At 38.8% G+C, this 16,197-nt stretch overlaps 1 protein-coding gene across 2 annotated transcripts in view; it reads left to right on the top strand.

Moving 5' to 3' along the window:
• TMTC4 (transmembrane O-mannosyltransferase targeting cadherins 4) overlaps positions 1 to 16,197 on the top strand; it is a 60,019-nt gene extending 43,822 nt beyond the window's left edge. For both annotated transcript variants that reach the window (XM_054841161.1, XM_054841170.1), the window contains exons 12-18: positions 3,267 to 3,346; positions 3,520 to 3,627; positions 3,759 to 3,900; positions 4,595 to 4,709; positions 5,167 to 5,279; positions 10,504 to 10,573; positions 11,091 to 16,197. In XM_054841161.1, the coding sequence (XP_054697136.1) occupies positions 3,267 to 3,346; positions 3,520 to 3,627; positions 3,759 to 3,900; positions 4,595 to 4,709; positions 5,167 to 5,279; positions 10,504 to 10,573; positions 11,091 to 11,242 (780 nt within the window). In that variant the 3' untranslated portion in view covers positions 11,243 to 16,197. The remainder of the gene's footprint in view (positions 1 to 3,266; positions 3,347 to 3,519; positions 3,628 to 3,758; positions 3,901 to 4,594; positions 4,710 to 5,166; positions 5,280 to 10,503; positions 10,574 to 11,090) is intronic.

The raw sequence follows: 16,197 nt of genomic DNA on the forward strand, positions 1-16,197 counted from the left end.
CAAATGACTGTGTGTGCCTGGAAACCTTTTGCTGACTCAGTTCTTAAGAGCAGGATGTTACTGCATATTATAATCCATTGTAAAGCTGGTTTTGTCATTGAATATTTGTGGTAGCCTGAGAGGTTCTTTTGGTATGTCTGTTTTAGTTTTTCTTCCCTTCCTTTGTTCTCTGTCACCAGCATATTAAGAGGAACTAAGGCTACAATGTCACTTGAAGAGAAATTAGGAAACCAACATATAATGAGGAACTCTTCATTTTCAGGAGTACTGTATAGAAATATCGTTTCCTTTCACACAGAAGCTATACACTATCAAAATACACTATCACAAATGCAAATAGTTTATTTTTGTGATTTAACCCCAGCCAGCAGGTAAGCACCACGCAGCTGCTCACTCACCTTTCCCCTCCCAAGGAGATGGGGAGGAGAATGGAAGAAAAATCTGTGGGTTGAGATAAAGACAGTTTAATAGGATAACAAAAGATGATGATGATAATAATATGAAGATTATTTTGATAATAATAATAAGATGATGATGATGTTGATGCCCAAATGCAATTGCTCACCATGTGCAGAAGGAAAGAAGAACCAGCAACCCGATGCGCAGTCTGTTTCCGAGCTGCAATCCCACCTCCCGGCTAGCTCCCCCAGTTCTATCCAGAGCATGACATTACATGGTTGGGAATATCCCTTTGGCCAGCCTGGGTCACCTGTCCTGGCTGTGCTCTCCCAGCTTCTTGTGCACCTGGCAGGGCGTGGGAAGCTGAAGAGTCCTTGATTTAGTGTAGGCACTGCACCTACCTAGAAACAACTAAACCATCAGTGTGTTATCAACATTATTCTCGTACTAAATCCAAAACACAGCACTACACCAGCTACTAGAAAGAAATTTAACTCTATCTCAGCCGAAACCAGGACATTTATTTAAATAGTTTTGCCATCAATTTTAATAAACTATAGTACATCTTTCTAGTTCAGTTGACAAAACGTACATGTACACAATATTTGATGTTTTGACTTGAGAGAATTGATCTCTCAGGTTTCTGCAGTCTGCACAATTCTGTCTACATGAGCAAAATATTTTTTCTGCTGCTGCTTTTGAGATAGAAATGGATATTAAGAAGTTCCATGTTTTTAAAAACAGAGAAATGGACAGTGAAATTCTGACTGTTTCCTAACATGAGACAGCTGACAGGTGAAAGACTGAATGGTTGATATATACAAAGTTTTTTTTCTCATATGCTCTGTCCTTAGTCTTTAGTCAATTTTTTTCTTTCAGTAACGCTTATGACTTGCAAAACATTAAAAAAAAAAACCCGGACTTCTGTAAAACTTCTTGAAGAAAGAAATTGAATCAGGTTAATGTAATCTTGTTTGCTGATATCGAAATGTGAGATCAAGTATTTTAAGAGCTAATATACATTATTGAGTGAAATCTTTGCTTATTTTTTCTGTTTTGCCATGATTTATCTTTTAACTGGAAACACAGCAAAGTTTAATAACCTAATTTGCTCTGAATAAATTTTGAGTCCATAAACTTCAGCATATATAATCAGAGCAATCCAGTTTGGTAAGAATGTTGTCATAGTGCGCTGAAAAATTTCTGGAAGAGATATACAAATACTGTTCAGTCCTAAGAAACATCTTTCAGGGTGTATCATTTTACTTTAATGACTCCTGGGAAAACAATGCTCTTCTGGTGGGGGTTTTTTGACACCATCAACTGATCTTTATGAATGGCTATGTCTTGATATAAATGTACCATTACTTTGCTGCTTTGGCATGGACCTTGTCATATTGTTATGAATGTACAAAAGAAATACCTGGATTTTTTTTTTCTTTTGTCTTGGAAGCTGTGGTAGAACTGCTTTTATGGGATGCTGAATTTGTGTGCTATTTTATATCTTACAGCCTGAGAAGCTCTTTCTGTGTATGCTTAGTAAGCTTTATAGCATCTTTGCTCTGTGTAAAACCAGTGAAACTACTTTTTTACTCATTCTAGAAAGCATGGAAAATGTTCTTTATTTGTTGATGGTATGTTACGGCATACTTACAAGTCACATAGAGATGGAATTCAACAATTAAATACCATAACAATTAGGTTCAAACATAATTGTGTCTGCTGGATCAGTAGGTCCCAGGTGTTGTGCCAAATACAATGAGGATTTATCTTTTGATGGACACATGAGATAAAATCCTTTTTTGAATGTAGAAGGTGAGTTGGAGTTATCTAAAAGCATTACAAACCTATCTTTTTGTACTTCAATCTTAAGTAATTCCTGCACAGTGGTTTTAAAAAAAATTAAATTAGATTTTCAAAGTATGGAAGAAATTACAATGTGTGTTTGGTTTAGATGAAGTGTATACAATTTGATTTCAAAGAGTAAGGTAATTTAAATAATGAGTACTGATCTAGTTGCTGAGAAGTCTGTTTTCAGGAGTCAGTATTCACAGTACTTTTCTGTTATTTCTAAACTTGAGTCTTCCTTTTATCAGGTAATGTAGTCTCCTGGGATTTGTCTTAAAGTAGGATTTGAGATGTCTTCCAGCTCAGATTTGTCCTGAAATATATTTATTCCTATTTAGTCCTTGTCATAAGTTCAGATGATGCATCTTCTTCCCTGTAGCTATATCTCAAAGCTCTAGATCCTTCCTTCATTCTCCACTTTTTAACAGGCAAGGTCTCCAACGTGTTGCCATACACATTAATTTTATTTCAGAAATGCTGTTTGATGCATTTTTACCCTAAGATGATAATAGTGTGTGTATGTTAATTTTTGTGTGTTTGTTTTTGAAGTATGGAGCTTAGTTTTTCTGTTAATATTGAGTTTCTTCTAGTTTGTGCTATAGTGAAAGTGAAGTATAATCCACACTTATGTTGCTGTAGTGTTTCTTCTGCTATGGTGGATTTCATTGAGTCAGACTTTCTCTTGCTCATCTGACAAATAATTGAAATGAAGAGCAGGAGGTCTCCATACAAAAAGTCTTGTGGAAGGTGTAGTGACCTCATTTATACTATCAGGAAGTGAATAATCTTTCTTAAATAGCTGGAATAGGTAAGCTAATTTACTAATTTGTTCCTCAGATTTTGTCTTGCTATCTTCATTGTATGTATTGTCCAATCTTAAGTATCCACCTACAACAAAAGCCAGCAGTGAATGATGCAAGCGCTGACTGTACCTATTTGGAGTAAGAATTTTTAACAACTTGACTCCACAAAATATCTGACTATATAGCATCTGGTAGAATGTTCATCTGTGTTTTCAGGTGCACTACAATGTCGGCAAAAACCTGGCTGATAAAGGAAATCAAAGTGCTGCAATCAAATACTACAGAGAAGCTGTAAGGTATTAGGAATTTTACTGCTTAAATGAACTATCCTAAAATTGCTTTAATGTTTAACACGAAGAAAATGCTTAGGTATTCGTTTTCATGATCTGCAGCATTGCAGAGCTAGCAATTTGCATATAGTGATGCATGTCCCATACATAATAATCATCTCTTAAATTTTAAATTTTAGGTTGAATCCTAAATACGTACATGCCATGAACAACCTTGGAAATATTCTGAAAGAAAGAAATGAGCTCCAAGAAGCAGAGGAGTTGCTGTCCTTAGCTGTACAAATACAGTATGTTTAGAACAATGCTAAGCAGTGTTTTGCACCAACTGAGCAGAAATGATGCAATAGAATCTTGTGTTCCAAATGCTCAATTGTCCTCTCTCTTGGTTGTTTGGTTTTTTTTTTCCCAATTTGCCCAGACCTGATTTTGCTGCTGCATGGATGAATCTAGGAATAGTACAAAACAGTTTAAGACGGTTTAAAGAGGCAGAGCAAAGCTACTGGACAGCAATTAAACACAGGAAAAAATACCCAGATTGTTACTACAATTTAGGGCGGTTGGTAAGTCCTCTTGAATAAATGATAGCTATGACAGGCATCTGTCTGTGTGTATAAATATATCATTCCACTGCATTGTTAAATGCTAATTGTTATTCCAGTTTGTTCAATATGTAGTTCAGGGTGATTTCATAATTTCGGTAGCTTTTCCTATTGCTTTCCCAGTATATTTCCTTCCATCCAACCTTTGCTTATCCTACTTTTTCATATAAAGAGGTATAAACAAAAATATAGATTGTGGTCTTTTGTTCAAAAGACCTTATTAAGCATTTTCCAATATTAGACTGTTTTGCAGACATTAGTATATTGTTAGGTAGTAGAACTTTGCCAAAAAATTCCATTTAGATTCTTGGAAATATTTATATTAAATATTTACTTATTCTCTTGTGTAGATGTTTTAATTGTATGCTGGTTTTCTTCCCTATCCTATTAGTACATGCATATTTGAAAACAAGCCTGGGTCCCAGAGAAAAGCGGGGTAAAATTAGTATATAGCACTCTATACCTTCCATACTACCCTAGTATTCATTTTTACATTTCTTATTGTTGTCTATAAAAACACATTTCTTATTTTTGTCTATAAAAACAAGTTCTACTAGAATGGAATGAAACATTAACAACTCTTCAGCGTCTTTAGTGCATGATAGGAAAGTAAAGCAAATCACGGTGAAATTACTGAGTTTTTCTTTCTTTTTAGTATGCAGATTTGAATCGCCATATAGATGCATTAAATGCATGGAGGAATGCTACAGTTCTGAAACCAGAGCATAGTTTGGCTTGGAACAATATGATTATATTGCTTGATAACACAGGTATAAGCCCATTTGAATGTTTTAATGAATAATTCAGTGTCTTGCAAAACTTAAAGCTTTATCCGTATTCATCTAAAAGGAGTTCTGTCTCTTCTTTGGCTACCCAGACACTCTCTATAAATATAAGAATACCTTCTGACTCAATGGTTTTAAAGCATCACTTGAAATCCAGCCCATAAATTGAATTTCTGATCCTTATTTGAATTGCCATCATTGTGAAAGCATGTTTGTATTATAGACCCAACTTCAGAACTTTTGAATCTATGCTTTGTTGTTCTTCTGAAAGTGTTATCTGTTCAAAACAAAATAGAGGTTTTCTACTGTCTTTTTCTTCAGGTTTTCTTCAAAAATGCATGTAGTCAGCTATTTATAAAAAATGTGTGCTTGCAGCATGAAAAGTAACTAATAAGGCTGTGTTAAAAGATGCCTTCTCTTTTTCTACTACATGGGCTCCCAGGCAATCTAGCTCAAGCAGAAGCAGTTGGAAGAGAGGCCCTTGAATTAATACCTAATGATCATTCTCTTATGTTTTCATTGGCAAATGTACTGGGGAAATCACAAAAATATAAGGTAGGTAACTAGAGCTTTCTGAGCGTTAGTTGTATTTCTTTTTGTTTGTTTTTTTTTTTTTCCTGTTTAAACTCTGTTTAAGTTTCTGTAGAAAGTGTTTGAGGACTATGACTTAGATAATCGGGTTTAAATGCCCATTTCTGTCACAGTATTGCTGTGTGATTCTGGCCTAAGTTCATCCCACCTTATTTTAGATGCCTGTGTTAGGAATGTTGCTGCCCTAAACTATGTTAGTGGTCAGTGGGGAGAAATAGACTCTTGAGCACGCTAGAGGGCAGTTAGGGTCTTGTATTGCTTCACTGCTGATGGAGAGAGCCTGCTCTGATTTAGAGGTCTTGGTTCAGGAACTAAAATTAGATGTGATATGCTAGTCCTTCTGCTTTTTGTGTGTAAAGGAAGCAAGGTTTACCATTATCCAATATGAATTCTAGCCTCTTTGCCCCAGACGCTATCTAAAATAGAGATATTACAGATTTGCTAATCCCAGATTGAAGGTGGGATACCTGGGTAATCCCAGAATATTATGAGGAAAAAGTCCATACGTTAAGCAATGCATTGAACTTTCTCTTGGTTGCAGTGGACCAGCCTGCGAGTGGTACCTCAGTACTAGCTACTTACCTTTACAAGCAGTAAATGTAATGGAACTGATGAGAATGAGTTACTTTCCAAAAGGAATTGTATGAGCTGACAGAGAATTAATCATACACAGTTAATATATTTATTTGTTTTAAGTGACTCCATAGTCACTGATTTATGTATGTGATAGGGAGAAATTAATAATCAAGGAAGTTTGTGGTATTCCTCAGAAAAACATCATTTACTGAACTATGGCTTTGGGGAATTTTTATGGCTTTTTGATAGTGCTAATGTTAGCAGCACTGAAGGAACATCCTCACTATATGCAAAATAAGATGATTTTATTATGTTAAACTTCTGAGAATAGATACATTTTTCCACCAATTTCTGTGTCCACTTAAATTTGTACAGTCCTGTTCAGCTGTGGAGTCATGACCTGTCCACATGTGAAGCCAGGGCCTGTGACAACCCAGCACTTACTTTTGTTTGTGTTAGTGATGCCATTAGACAGCCCCCCCCTTACTGTTTCTCTACACTGGCTGGGGTGTTTTTCTGTACACTCTCTTTCTTTTCTCTCTCTGCCTGAGAAAGTTATAAAATACATATTTTAGATTACTTTACCAAAGTTCCAGAGAGATTCAAATTAACATCCGGAATGTATGAGGGATGAGAGGAGGTAATTGCTAGGATTATTTTGGTGAGTCATGACTGTGAAAGAATAGAGGATTGTGTAGTTATTCATCAAGAATAGTATGCAGCATGATAGAATAACGAGCATGTATAATGAAATAAGTAGAAAAAGTAAGTTGAACACAAGCTAGAAAACTTTTCCAGGTGTAGGAGAAACAAGTCTGTCTTAGTGGATTTAAAAAATAAAAAAGGAGGTGGTGATAAGGGGCATTCCTCGGGGGTCTGTGTGGGGACTGCCGCTGTTTAACATCTTTGTTGGGGACATGGACAGTGGGATCAAGTGCACCTTCAGCAAGTTTGCCAACGACACCAAGCTGTGTGGTGTGGTTGACACGCTGGAGGGAAGGGATGCCATCCAGAGGGACCTTGACAGGCTTGAGAGGTGGGCCGGTGCGAACCGCATGAAGTTCAACAAGGCCAAGTGCAAGATGCTGCACGTGGGTGGGGGCAATCCCAAGCACAACTACAGGCTGGGTGAGGAATGGATTGAGAGCAGCCGTGAGGAGAAGGACTTGGGGGTGTTGGTGGATGAGAAGCTCAACCTGAGCCCACAACATGCACTTGCAGCCCAGAAAGCCAACTATATCCCTTGCAACACCACTAGATGTGCCAAATGTTTGAGTCTCAGTATGTTTCTCAGGTGACTGAGTTAGAATCATGGAATAATTTTATCAGAAGAGACATCCAGAGGTCATCTAGTCCAACCCCTGACCCAAACCAGGGCCATCTCCAGTTGAATTTTGAACGTCTCTAAAAAAATTGTTTTCTTTATCTGATTGGAATTTTCCATATGCCAGCTTGCATCCATTGTGTCTCATCCCATCTCACAGACTTGTGAGGAGTCTGTCTCCATCTCTGTATCATCTGATCAGGTACTTGTAGATAGCAATAAGGTCTCCCCTTCATCTTCTCTTCTGAAGGCTGAAGAGATCCAGTTCTTTCAGCTGCTCCTTGTATGTCTTGTGCTCCAGCCCCCAACCATCTTGGTGGCTCTCTGCTGGACTTATTAAAGTATGTCCGTGTCTGCCTTGTAATGGAGAGCCCCAACCTGAACACATACTGCAGATGTGGTCTCACAAGTGCTAAATAGAGGAGAAGGATTACTTCACTGGACCTGCTGGCTGTACTTCTACTTAATACAGCCCAGGATGTGGTTGGTCGTCTTTGCTGTGAGGGTACGCTGATGGCTTTTATCCAATTTGTTGTCTACCAGGCCCACGAGATCCATTTCTGTAGAGCTGTTTCCTAGACGGTTGCCCTCCAGCCTGTACGTTTGGGGTTATCGCATCCCAGATACAGGACTTTGCATTTACTCTTGTTGAATGTCACAAGATTCCTGCAGTCCGATCCTGTTCAACATCTTCATTAATGATCTGGACGATGGGGCAGAGTGCACCCTCAGCAGGTTTGCAAATGACACAAAACTGGGAGGAGTGGCTGATATGCCAGAGGGTCATGGTGCCCTCCAGAAGGACCTCAACAAGCTGGAGAAATGGGCTGGTAGGAACCTCATCAAGTTCAACAAAGGGGAAGTGCAAACCCTTGCAGTTGGAGAGGAATAACCCCAGGCACAGTACATGTAAGAGGCCACATAGCTGGAAAGCAGCTTGGCAGAAAAGCACCTGGGGGTCCTGGTGGACACCAGATTGGCTGAACATAAGCCAGCAACGTGCCCTTGCCGCAAAAGAAGGCTGTGTTAGGAGTGTTGCCAGCAGGTTGAAGGAGGTGATCCTTCCTCTCTACTGGTGAGGTGACACCTGGAGTCCTGTTTCCAGTTCCCAGAGAGCCATGAACATACTAGAGATTGTCCAGCAAAGGGCCATGAAGATGATGAAGAGACTGGAGCATCTTTCCTACGGGGAAAGGTTGAGAGAGCTGGAACTGTTTAGCCTGGAGAAGTCTCAGGGGGAGGATGTCAATATATATATAAATACGTGAAGGTGCAAAGAGGATGGAGCCACGCTCTTTTCAGTGGTGCTGAGTGACAGGGCAAGAAGCAATGGGCCCAAACCAAAACATGGGATGTTCCCTCTAAACATCAGGAAATGCTTTTTTACTGCGACTGACCGAGCACTGGCACAGGTTGTCCAGAGAGGTTGTGGAGTCTCAATCTTTGGAGATGCTGCCTGGACATGGTCCTGGACAGCTGGCCCTGCTTGAGCCGGGAAGTTGGACCAGATGACCTCCAGAGGTCCATTCCAATCTCAACCATTCCGTGATTCCTGCTAGTCCATTTCTCTGTCCTGTCCAGGTCCCTCTGAATAGCAGCTCTCCCCTCCAGTGTATTAACCACTCCCTCCCCTTAGGTGCTATCTGTAAAGTTTTGAACGTGCATTCAATCCCATCATCCAAAACTTTAATGAAGACACTAAATAGTATGGGTTTCAAAGAGACCAATGCATCCAGGAATGTTAATAGTCTGGGTATGAGAATGCTGGAGCTGCTGTTTATGCCAGGGAAAGCAATGCTAAAACTTGCACTATGGAGTCATATACTCCCTAAATTTCCAGACATCTGGTTTCCTTGTTCATTCCTATCCAAGTATTCCTTCTCCTGAAACAGGATGTCCTGCAAAAGGATTCGTCAAGAACCCTAGGGTTTGTAATTTCCTTCACCCGAAAAGATGAAGGCACTTTCTGCATCAATCTCTCTTGATTTCAGAGTGGCAGCCTCAGCTGTGCTAACGAATGCTTTGAAAGGAGCATGTAGTTTGAGTTTGAATTTGGACATACTGGGAAGCTCTTAAGTCACTCAAAGTTGAGTGACTCACTCTTGACATCAGAAATTTCTTGTCCCCTGAGGGACCCTTACAGAGACTTACTTCATGCTTTACATGAGAAGATGCTGGAACCAAAATCTGGCTGACAGGTTTTCTTTTTCAGTAGAGCCTGTGTTGTGTTTTGTGGATATAAGTAATAAAAGCTTAGCACAAAGGAAAGGCCTTTTCCCCAGGTTATTGTTCTCACATACCTCAGACAGCAAGTATGTGCATTCAGATGGAAGCCTACCACACTGAGGTAATTTTATCTTCAGGTCATTTGCATTGAAACTGAATGGGTAACTTTCCCTAAAACACAGCACAGCAGAGATATCTATGTAAAATTTGTTCTCTAAAATATCTACACTCACATGCAAACGAGTAAATATGCTCCATTTGGATGGGGGGGGGAATGCATCTTTTTAAACTTCTGCAGGAAATATTCTCTGGAACAAAAGTATCTATATTAGCAGCTGGTTTGGGAAAATAAAAATGTTTGAATTAGAGAATAAATTTAGCAGTAAATTGTTCTCTGAATGTTTGGTGAGGGAGCTCAGCTTTTCTAAGAAGTACTCAGATATCAACAGTCATAGGAGTACACACCACAAGTGGGAATATGGAAAAGATAACTTGTGAAGAAATGTGAGGAATATTTAAGTTGGCTTAATCTTTTTTAAGTAACAGGCACTCAGCTACTTTTCATTGACAACCATGCTGAAACATCTGTTTGAAAGGGATTTACTGGAATGTCCCCATTTTAAATGCTAAAAACTATTTTAAAGGGAAAGGTGTCTAAAAGCAGTTTGCTCAGATACTGAATTATATTATCCTTAACTTAATTGAATAAGTAGGGAAAATTTCAGTAGGTAATGTTTGCAAATATTGTAACTATGAAAAAAAATTTTAAAAAATTATTTAAGCAAACTGCTTTGTAAACTTCACTGGTGCTTAATAGCTCTCTGCTAAAATAACAGCATCCTGTGAAAGCATGGTACTTATTCGTTGCATTATTACTGTTTTCTGGAGGTTGTAGCCACATGAGCTACAGGATCACGGAAACTTAGAATATATATATGGTGGTATCCTATAGATATGGCATAGTTTGGGAGGCTTTTAATTACAATTGTGGGTAAATTTTGCATTATTTTATATACTACAAGAGTAGACTGTCCTGTTGACTTGTTGTTCTAAATTATTCAGGAATCTGAAGCTTTGTTCCTCAAGGCAATTAAAGCCAATCCAAATGCTGCCAGTTATCATGGTAATTTGGGTAAGAGCCTTTCTAACTCTTATCAGCTGTATTGTTTGTTTGCTTCATATTCATTGTGTTTAAAAAGAAAAAGCAATCTTTTGAGCCTTCTTCCTGCTGGGCAGATTTCTATTTTACTTCCTAGAAAAACTGCCAGCCAGAAGAACAGGGCACTAAACCAGAAAAGCTGTCACACGATATGACAGATCAAGAGGGCTGCACAATCCAGCCCAGAGGTAGCTGCACTTCAGCGTCTGCAAATTGGTTCATTTATGCTATGCTTGTAACCCGCAATGAGCTCACCAGATAAGAGCTGCCATTTATGGCTGCAGTGTAATTCATTCCTTCATCATTCCCATGCCAGTTCTGCTCCGAGGCTTTGCTCCTGCATTTGGCAACAGAACAAGCAGCTACTGTGCCACCAGCCAGCGAGAGACCCTCACTGGAAACAAATGCTTTAATGTTGTTTTCCAAGTGATTGGCAAGATCGCGTGTTATTCAACAATATTGCTAATGAAATTCCTCCTTGATGTTCCAGCTGTGCTTTATCATCGCTGGGGAAATCTTGACTTAGCAAAGAAGCACTATGAAGTCTCTCTGAAGCTTGATCCCATGGCACCCGGGACCAAGGAAAACTACAACCTCTTACGAAGAAAACTGGAGCAATTGCAAAAGAAAGGCGGTGCCTGATGTTTCTTTTCAGGTTGTCCGTGCATGCTGTTTACATGGGTATTTTGACCATGTAAAGGATTCAGTCATTATTTCTCAAAAATAATACCACCACCAGCACTGCACACTTGAATGTCCAATTATGCCCTCCTACAGATCCTAACATTTCAGCTGCAGTTTGAGGGATCATTTTATTTTTACTCTTGAACTGCTTTTAAAGTCCCTTAGAACATTTTTATAGGTATATGAAAGCAATGCAGATGGAATTTCACAGCTTTCACTTGTAATTTGATATCTTCATCTGACTTTTTAGTAGCAGGACGAATATCAGAAGGCAGTTTTATTTCTGAAAGTGATTCTTAAAAAAGTGCAATTTCCTGTTTAAATCCTCATCTTTTCAAGTGCGAAGAATATCTGTCCACTTCAGTTTTATTACTGCCTTCTACTGCCAGTCCTGCAGAGCCAGTGGAAAAATGGATTCACTCCAGCACATCAGTCTAGTTGTAATTTGAGTTATGCCCTCGTTCTTCTTTGTGGCTCCACCGTTCGAAGTGTTGGATTTGTATAGGAGTAAATGAGGACAAGGATTTGACCATAACTGTTTGTCAGGTGGTGTACTGTTGAAGTATGCTTGAGTGGAGAAAATACTCTTAGATGAAAATGGAGACTTTAGCAAGCAGCAAAGGCAAAAGCAGTGTGAGGCGACAGTGGAGTCGGCTAGAGTTTCTCTTCTTGCAGGCAGCCCGATCTAGCATAGACAACTGGGGCAACAAGTCAGAATTGCTTTAGCTCCAGCTGCAGGTCAGTGGTCTAAAGACAGTGTAGCGTCTACAGGAGCTAATTCCTGTGTTCTCAGGCATTTCAGTCCTTTCCGGTTGAGGACATTACACCTCTCAGATCTTATATTGTTGGTGAATAAGGAGGGAATTTCTGTTAAAAAGTAACTAGGCAGAGCACCTGACCTTGGCTGTTGATGTATTAACTGGAAGGAACTCGGATTCACCTTTGTCTCCAATGGCTCATGCATTTGCTGAAGTGCCAGTTAAATAAGCATAGCTGTTAATGTATAAACTGATCATGTTGGTGTGGGATGATTCAGAGATGGTTCACATCAAAATGATACTTTTCAAAATGTGCTGTGCTTTAATATACATTTAAACTCTGGCTGTCCAGAGGTGTTTGTCTTGTGCTAATATTTACATTCCTGCTTCAGGAAGTAGTCATATGTCTATTTATTTGTTGGGGTTTTTTCTTGAAGATTGAAAGATTGCTATTGGATGTGAAAACTGAGAAACTTTGCCTCTCTTTTCATGTCCTTTTATGCTTTCCCTCTGTTTCCCCTCATAGGGAAAAAAATGATCAGTGCGGTATTTGCAGCTTTCCTAATTTGTCCAGTGATTATTGTATAGAGATTGTGGAATGTTCTTCATACACATCTCGCCTATGTGTGGAACCGTTTAAAATGTAGAGCGAATGCCTGCTGTAGGACAGGATGTCGTGTGACCTTGCCATCTGACCACCATGTAACCATTCTACATCTATACTATGTTTTGAACCTAGGCTACTTTTACATTATGAATTTTCTTGGAAATGACAGTTGTTCTTGAAACTTGTTTCAAGAACCAAGCGTGCCTGCAGAGCACATTGCAATACTGCAGAGCTACCAAAGCATCCTCTTGACAAAGCTAGTTTGGGTACTACAAGTAGTGCAGTTACTTTAATGTGAGATATTCTTGCCAGACTAGTTATAAATTTGGCCAGCATCGCTGTGGCAGTGCGGTGCTGTCCACAAATTTGGTTTTGAATGAATTGATATGCCTACATTACATAGTATGTTGCCATACTGATTTTAGCTGAGGTACCAGAGGCGTGTATTTGTGCTAGTGCAGTGCTCCTCTCCTGCTAATATAGCCTCAGCCTCTCAGCAGGACTAATCAGTTCGTATAAGGTACTAAGTTGATGCAGTTGTTTACATTTCTTCTGGTTTCTGGACAAAATTTTCAGAAACCAGTTCCTGAATATATTTGCAGGTAAAACCACGACACATGCTCTTTGAGAAGTATCTGTACTGATCCAGCAGAAAGCTGCACCAGTATGGATGGCTATTCATCTTCTGATAACCAGCACAGTTTAGTCAGTACTAACTTTTGTATCTGAAACATGCTGAAATAAGTACACCCTTCACTACAAACAGCAGACTTTTAAGGCTTTCCATACATAGCCTATTATTCATCGGTTATAGAGAACACTTAGCTACTTCAGTCATGAGATATTAAGGAGTTGGGATGTGGCTGGATGAGCTAGTTTATAGCAGAAGATAAATGTGTTTAATATGATCAGGTCTTTTCTGTATATCTGGAATATGACATACTGAGTTTAAATTATTATTCTCATCATGAAGTTCACATGTATAGTTTTCCCTGTTGCCTGCCATATTAGCTTTACAGAAATCCACTAGATCAATATTATGTATGGGGTATGAATTCTCTCTAGATCATCATAAACCAAAGTTGTTGTAGGAATTCCTCTGTGGGAGTCAGTTTGTCCTTCTACTCAAGAGTCTCACATGGAAGAGACATGCCAATAAATTGGATGTTTTGTTGGTGTTTGAAAATGGTGTTTACTCTTTAATACAGACAACATGATTTCTTCTGGATTAATTTTCTGTCAACCTGTATATGTTTTTGTGAGGGTTTGTTTGTTTTATATAATTTTCACTGCTATAGAAATTCAATGTGATTACTTGTATGATGGTAATAAGGATATGCTTATGTCTGAGTAATGTCAAGGCAGAATTGGGTTCAAAAGAAGCAACAAAGACTGCTTTTTTAATAAAAATTCTTTAAGACTTCAAGAATGCTAAATATTTTTTTACGTTATTTTCAGAAATATTTTGAGAGTGCAAATAATACAGTGAGTTTTATTAAAATGTTTATCGTGTTAACCTTTTGCTTGTTTTTCATACCTCATAACTGACTCCTGGAATAGTGCGGAACACACAACCTGGAAGAGAGAAGGGTGAAGAAAAAGTGGGTTTGTACATAACTGTTGTTACAAACATTGCCTGTCTTTCCAGCGTGCTGGATCTTTTTCCCCATGTTACCTTTCCACCATTGCTAATTACAGAAGACTGAAGTTTCCTTCTTATCAGCTGGCCTGCTTGATTCTGTAGTGAGATTAAGAAACCTGGATACATTTTTTTTTTTCTCAAAGATTGCTTGTTCAAATACAGTTCTGAGGAGAGAAATACAGAATGATTCAATGCATATAATGGAGTCAGAAAAACATTCACAACAACTGCTACGGCTGACTGTCTGTCTTCACCAAAAACATCCAAGGGAGTTCTCTGATTGTATGTTTCTCTCGTGTTTAGACCAATGCCATGTACATGAAGTTTCCTGTTATTTAATTTCATCCTTTGGATTTAAACTTTAGATATGTGGGTTGTGTGTGTTTATGAGCACTCAGAAATAAAAAACTTCAATACTTTTGAATGGTTTGTTAAAAATATTGGGCCTATTCACTGGGAACTTGTTTCCTTCATATTTGAGATACCTGCATCTGAGCTATTCATCCTAGTTTCTCTGTGGAGTCACGGGAAAAAAACAGGAGATCTGAAACATCATTCATCCCCTAAAGAAAGCATCCTTAGGATCTGAGGCATCGTGTACTTGAAGCAGGCATTTTTCTTCACTAACTTCAAAGGGTAACTGAGGTGATCAGCTCATATGTATGAAGAAAATCTCACTGCTGCTTTCAGTTGAAGTAATCCGGTCCCATACACCTCTAGCATTCTCATACATTATTTGCACCAAGAACATTAAAAGACTGGCATTAAAGCAAATTGGCAGGTACTTGCCTTGAGAGTCAGAGGGTTATAGTAACTGAATGAGGGAATGGGATGAGACAAATTAAGAGAGCTTTCTGCAGGTAGTTAAATTTATATGGTTGATAAAGCATCTGAATGTCAAATCTCTACCTACAGAAAGAGAACATTCAAGTCCAGTTTGATCCATTGGTAGCTTGTCTATGGTCACAATAAATGGCAACAACTTCTTATTAAATTGACTTTTGGTGTCCTTCACTTTGTTTTAAAAGCAATCTAAAGCAACTGTAAATTTGCAAAGGTGAGATTTTTTTCTTAAATTGAAGTTTCTACTTCAACCTGTAGCTGTTAGAATGTTAAATGTGATAGCATAGCCCATTTCTATATGGTGGGATGGTTTTAGTTTAAATATCTGAATATTTATTTACTGGTTCCTGCTTGCATTCCATGTCACGTGAGCGTAGGTACATTTACATACCTACCATGCCATGTAGATTCCCACCTGATTCTTGACTTGGCCCTTTCCACAGCTCTTGATATGTCACTACTAAATGTGTGTTCATGAGGGCATGTTTAACTCAAAAAGACTAAAATTTGCCAGAAACAAAAGTGAGATCACATGTTTGATATTTCTGTGATGTAAACACCGAGGGAGTCAAAATTCTGTTGTGTACCACCACAAGCAGCAGGTACCACTGGTAATGGCTGCTGCAGGCTCTCTGCTGGGCTCCACGATAGCATGAAGTGCTTGTGGATAGGTGTGATGTTATAATCCTGTGCTTTAAGGGAAAAGGACTGTATAGCCACTCAGAAGAAGAGGATGTGCACAGCCGCTTGGGCTACGGAGCGCTGGAGGACAGATTACCTTTGTATTAGAAAGCTGCACTGCAGTATCGTGGCATGGGTGTACAGTGCGTGTCAGTGATGTAATACATGTCAAGTGCTTCAGGGCTTTTTAAAATAAGTATTTTTGTTAGGAAAAAATCCCTACAGATACTGAAACTGGTAGCCTGTGATTGCTGAGTTGAACTGTTTTTTTAATGTAGTGTTAATCATTTAGATTGGCAATGGTACGTTCCAGTTTCTTTTCAGCTGAGCAAGAAGTAAATACATTTGTAATGGAGCCATGTAATAAATCTGCATTTTGCTA

Source organism: Grus americana, chromosome 1 (assembly GCF_028858705.1).
Source record: "Grus americana isolate bGruAme1 chromosome 1, bGruAme1.mat, whole genome shotgun sequence".
Taxonomy (NCBI): domain Eukaryota; kingdom Metazoa; phylum Chordata; class Aves; order Gruiformes; family Gruidae; genus Grus; species Grus americana.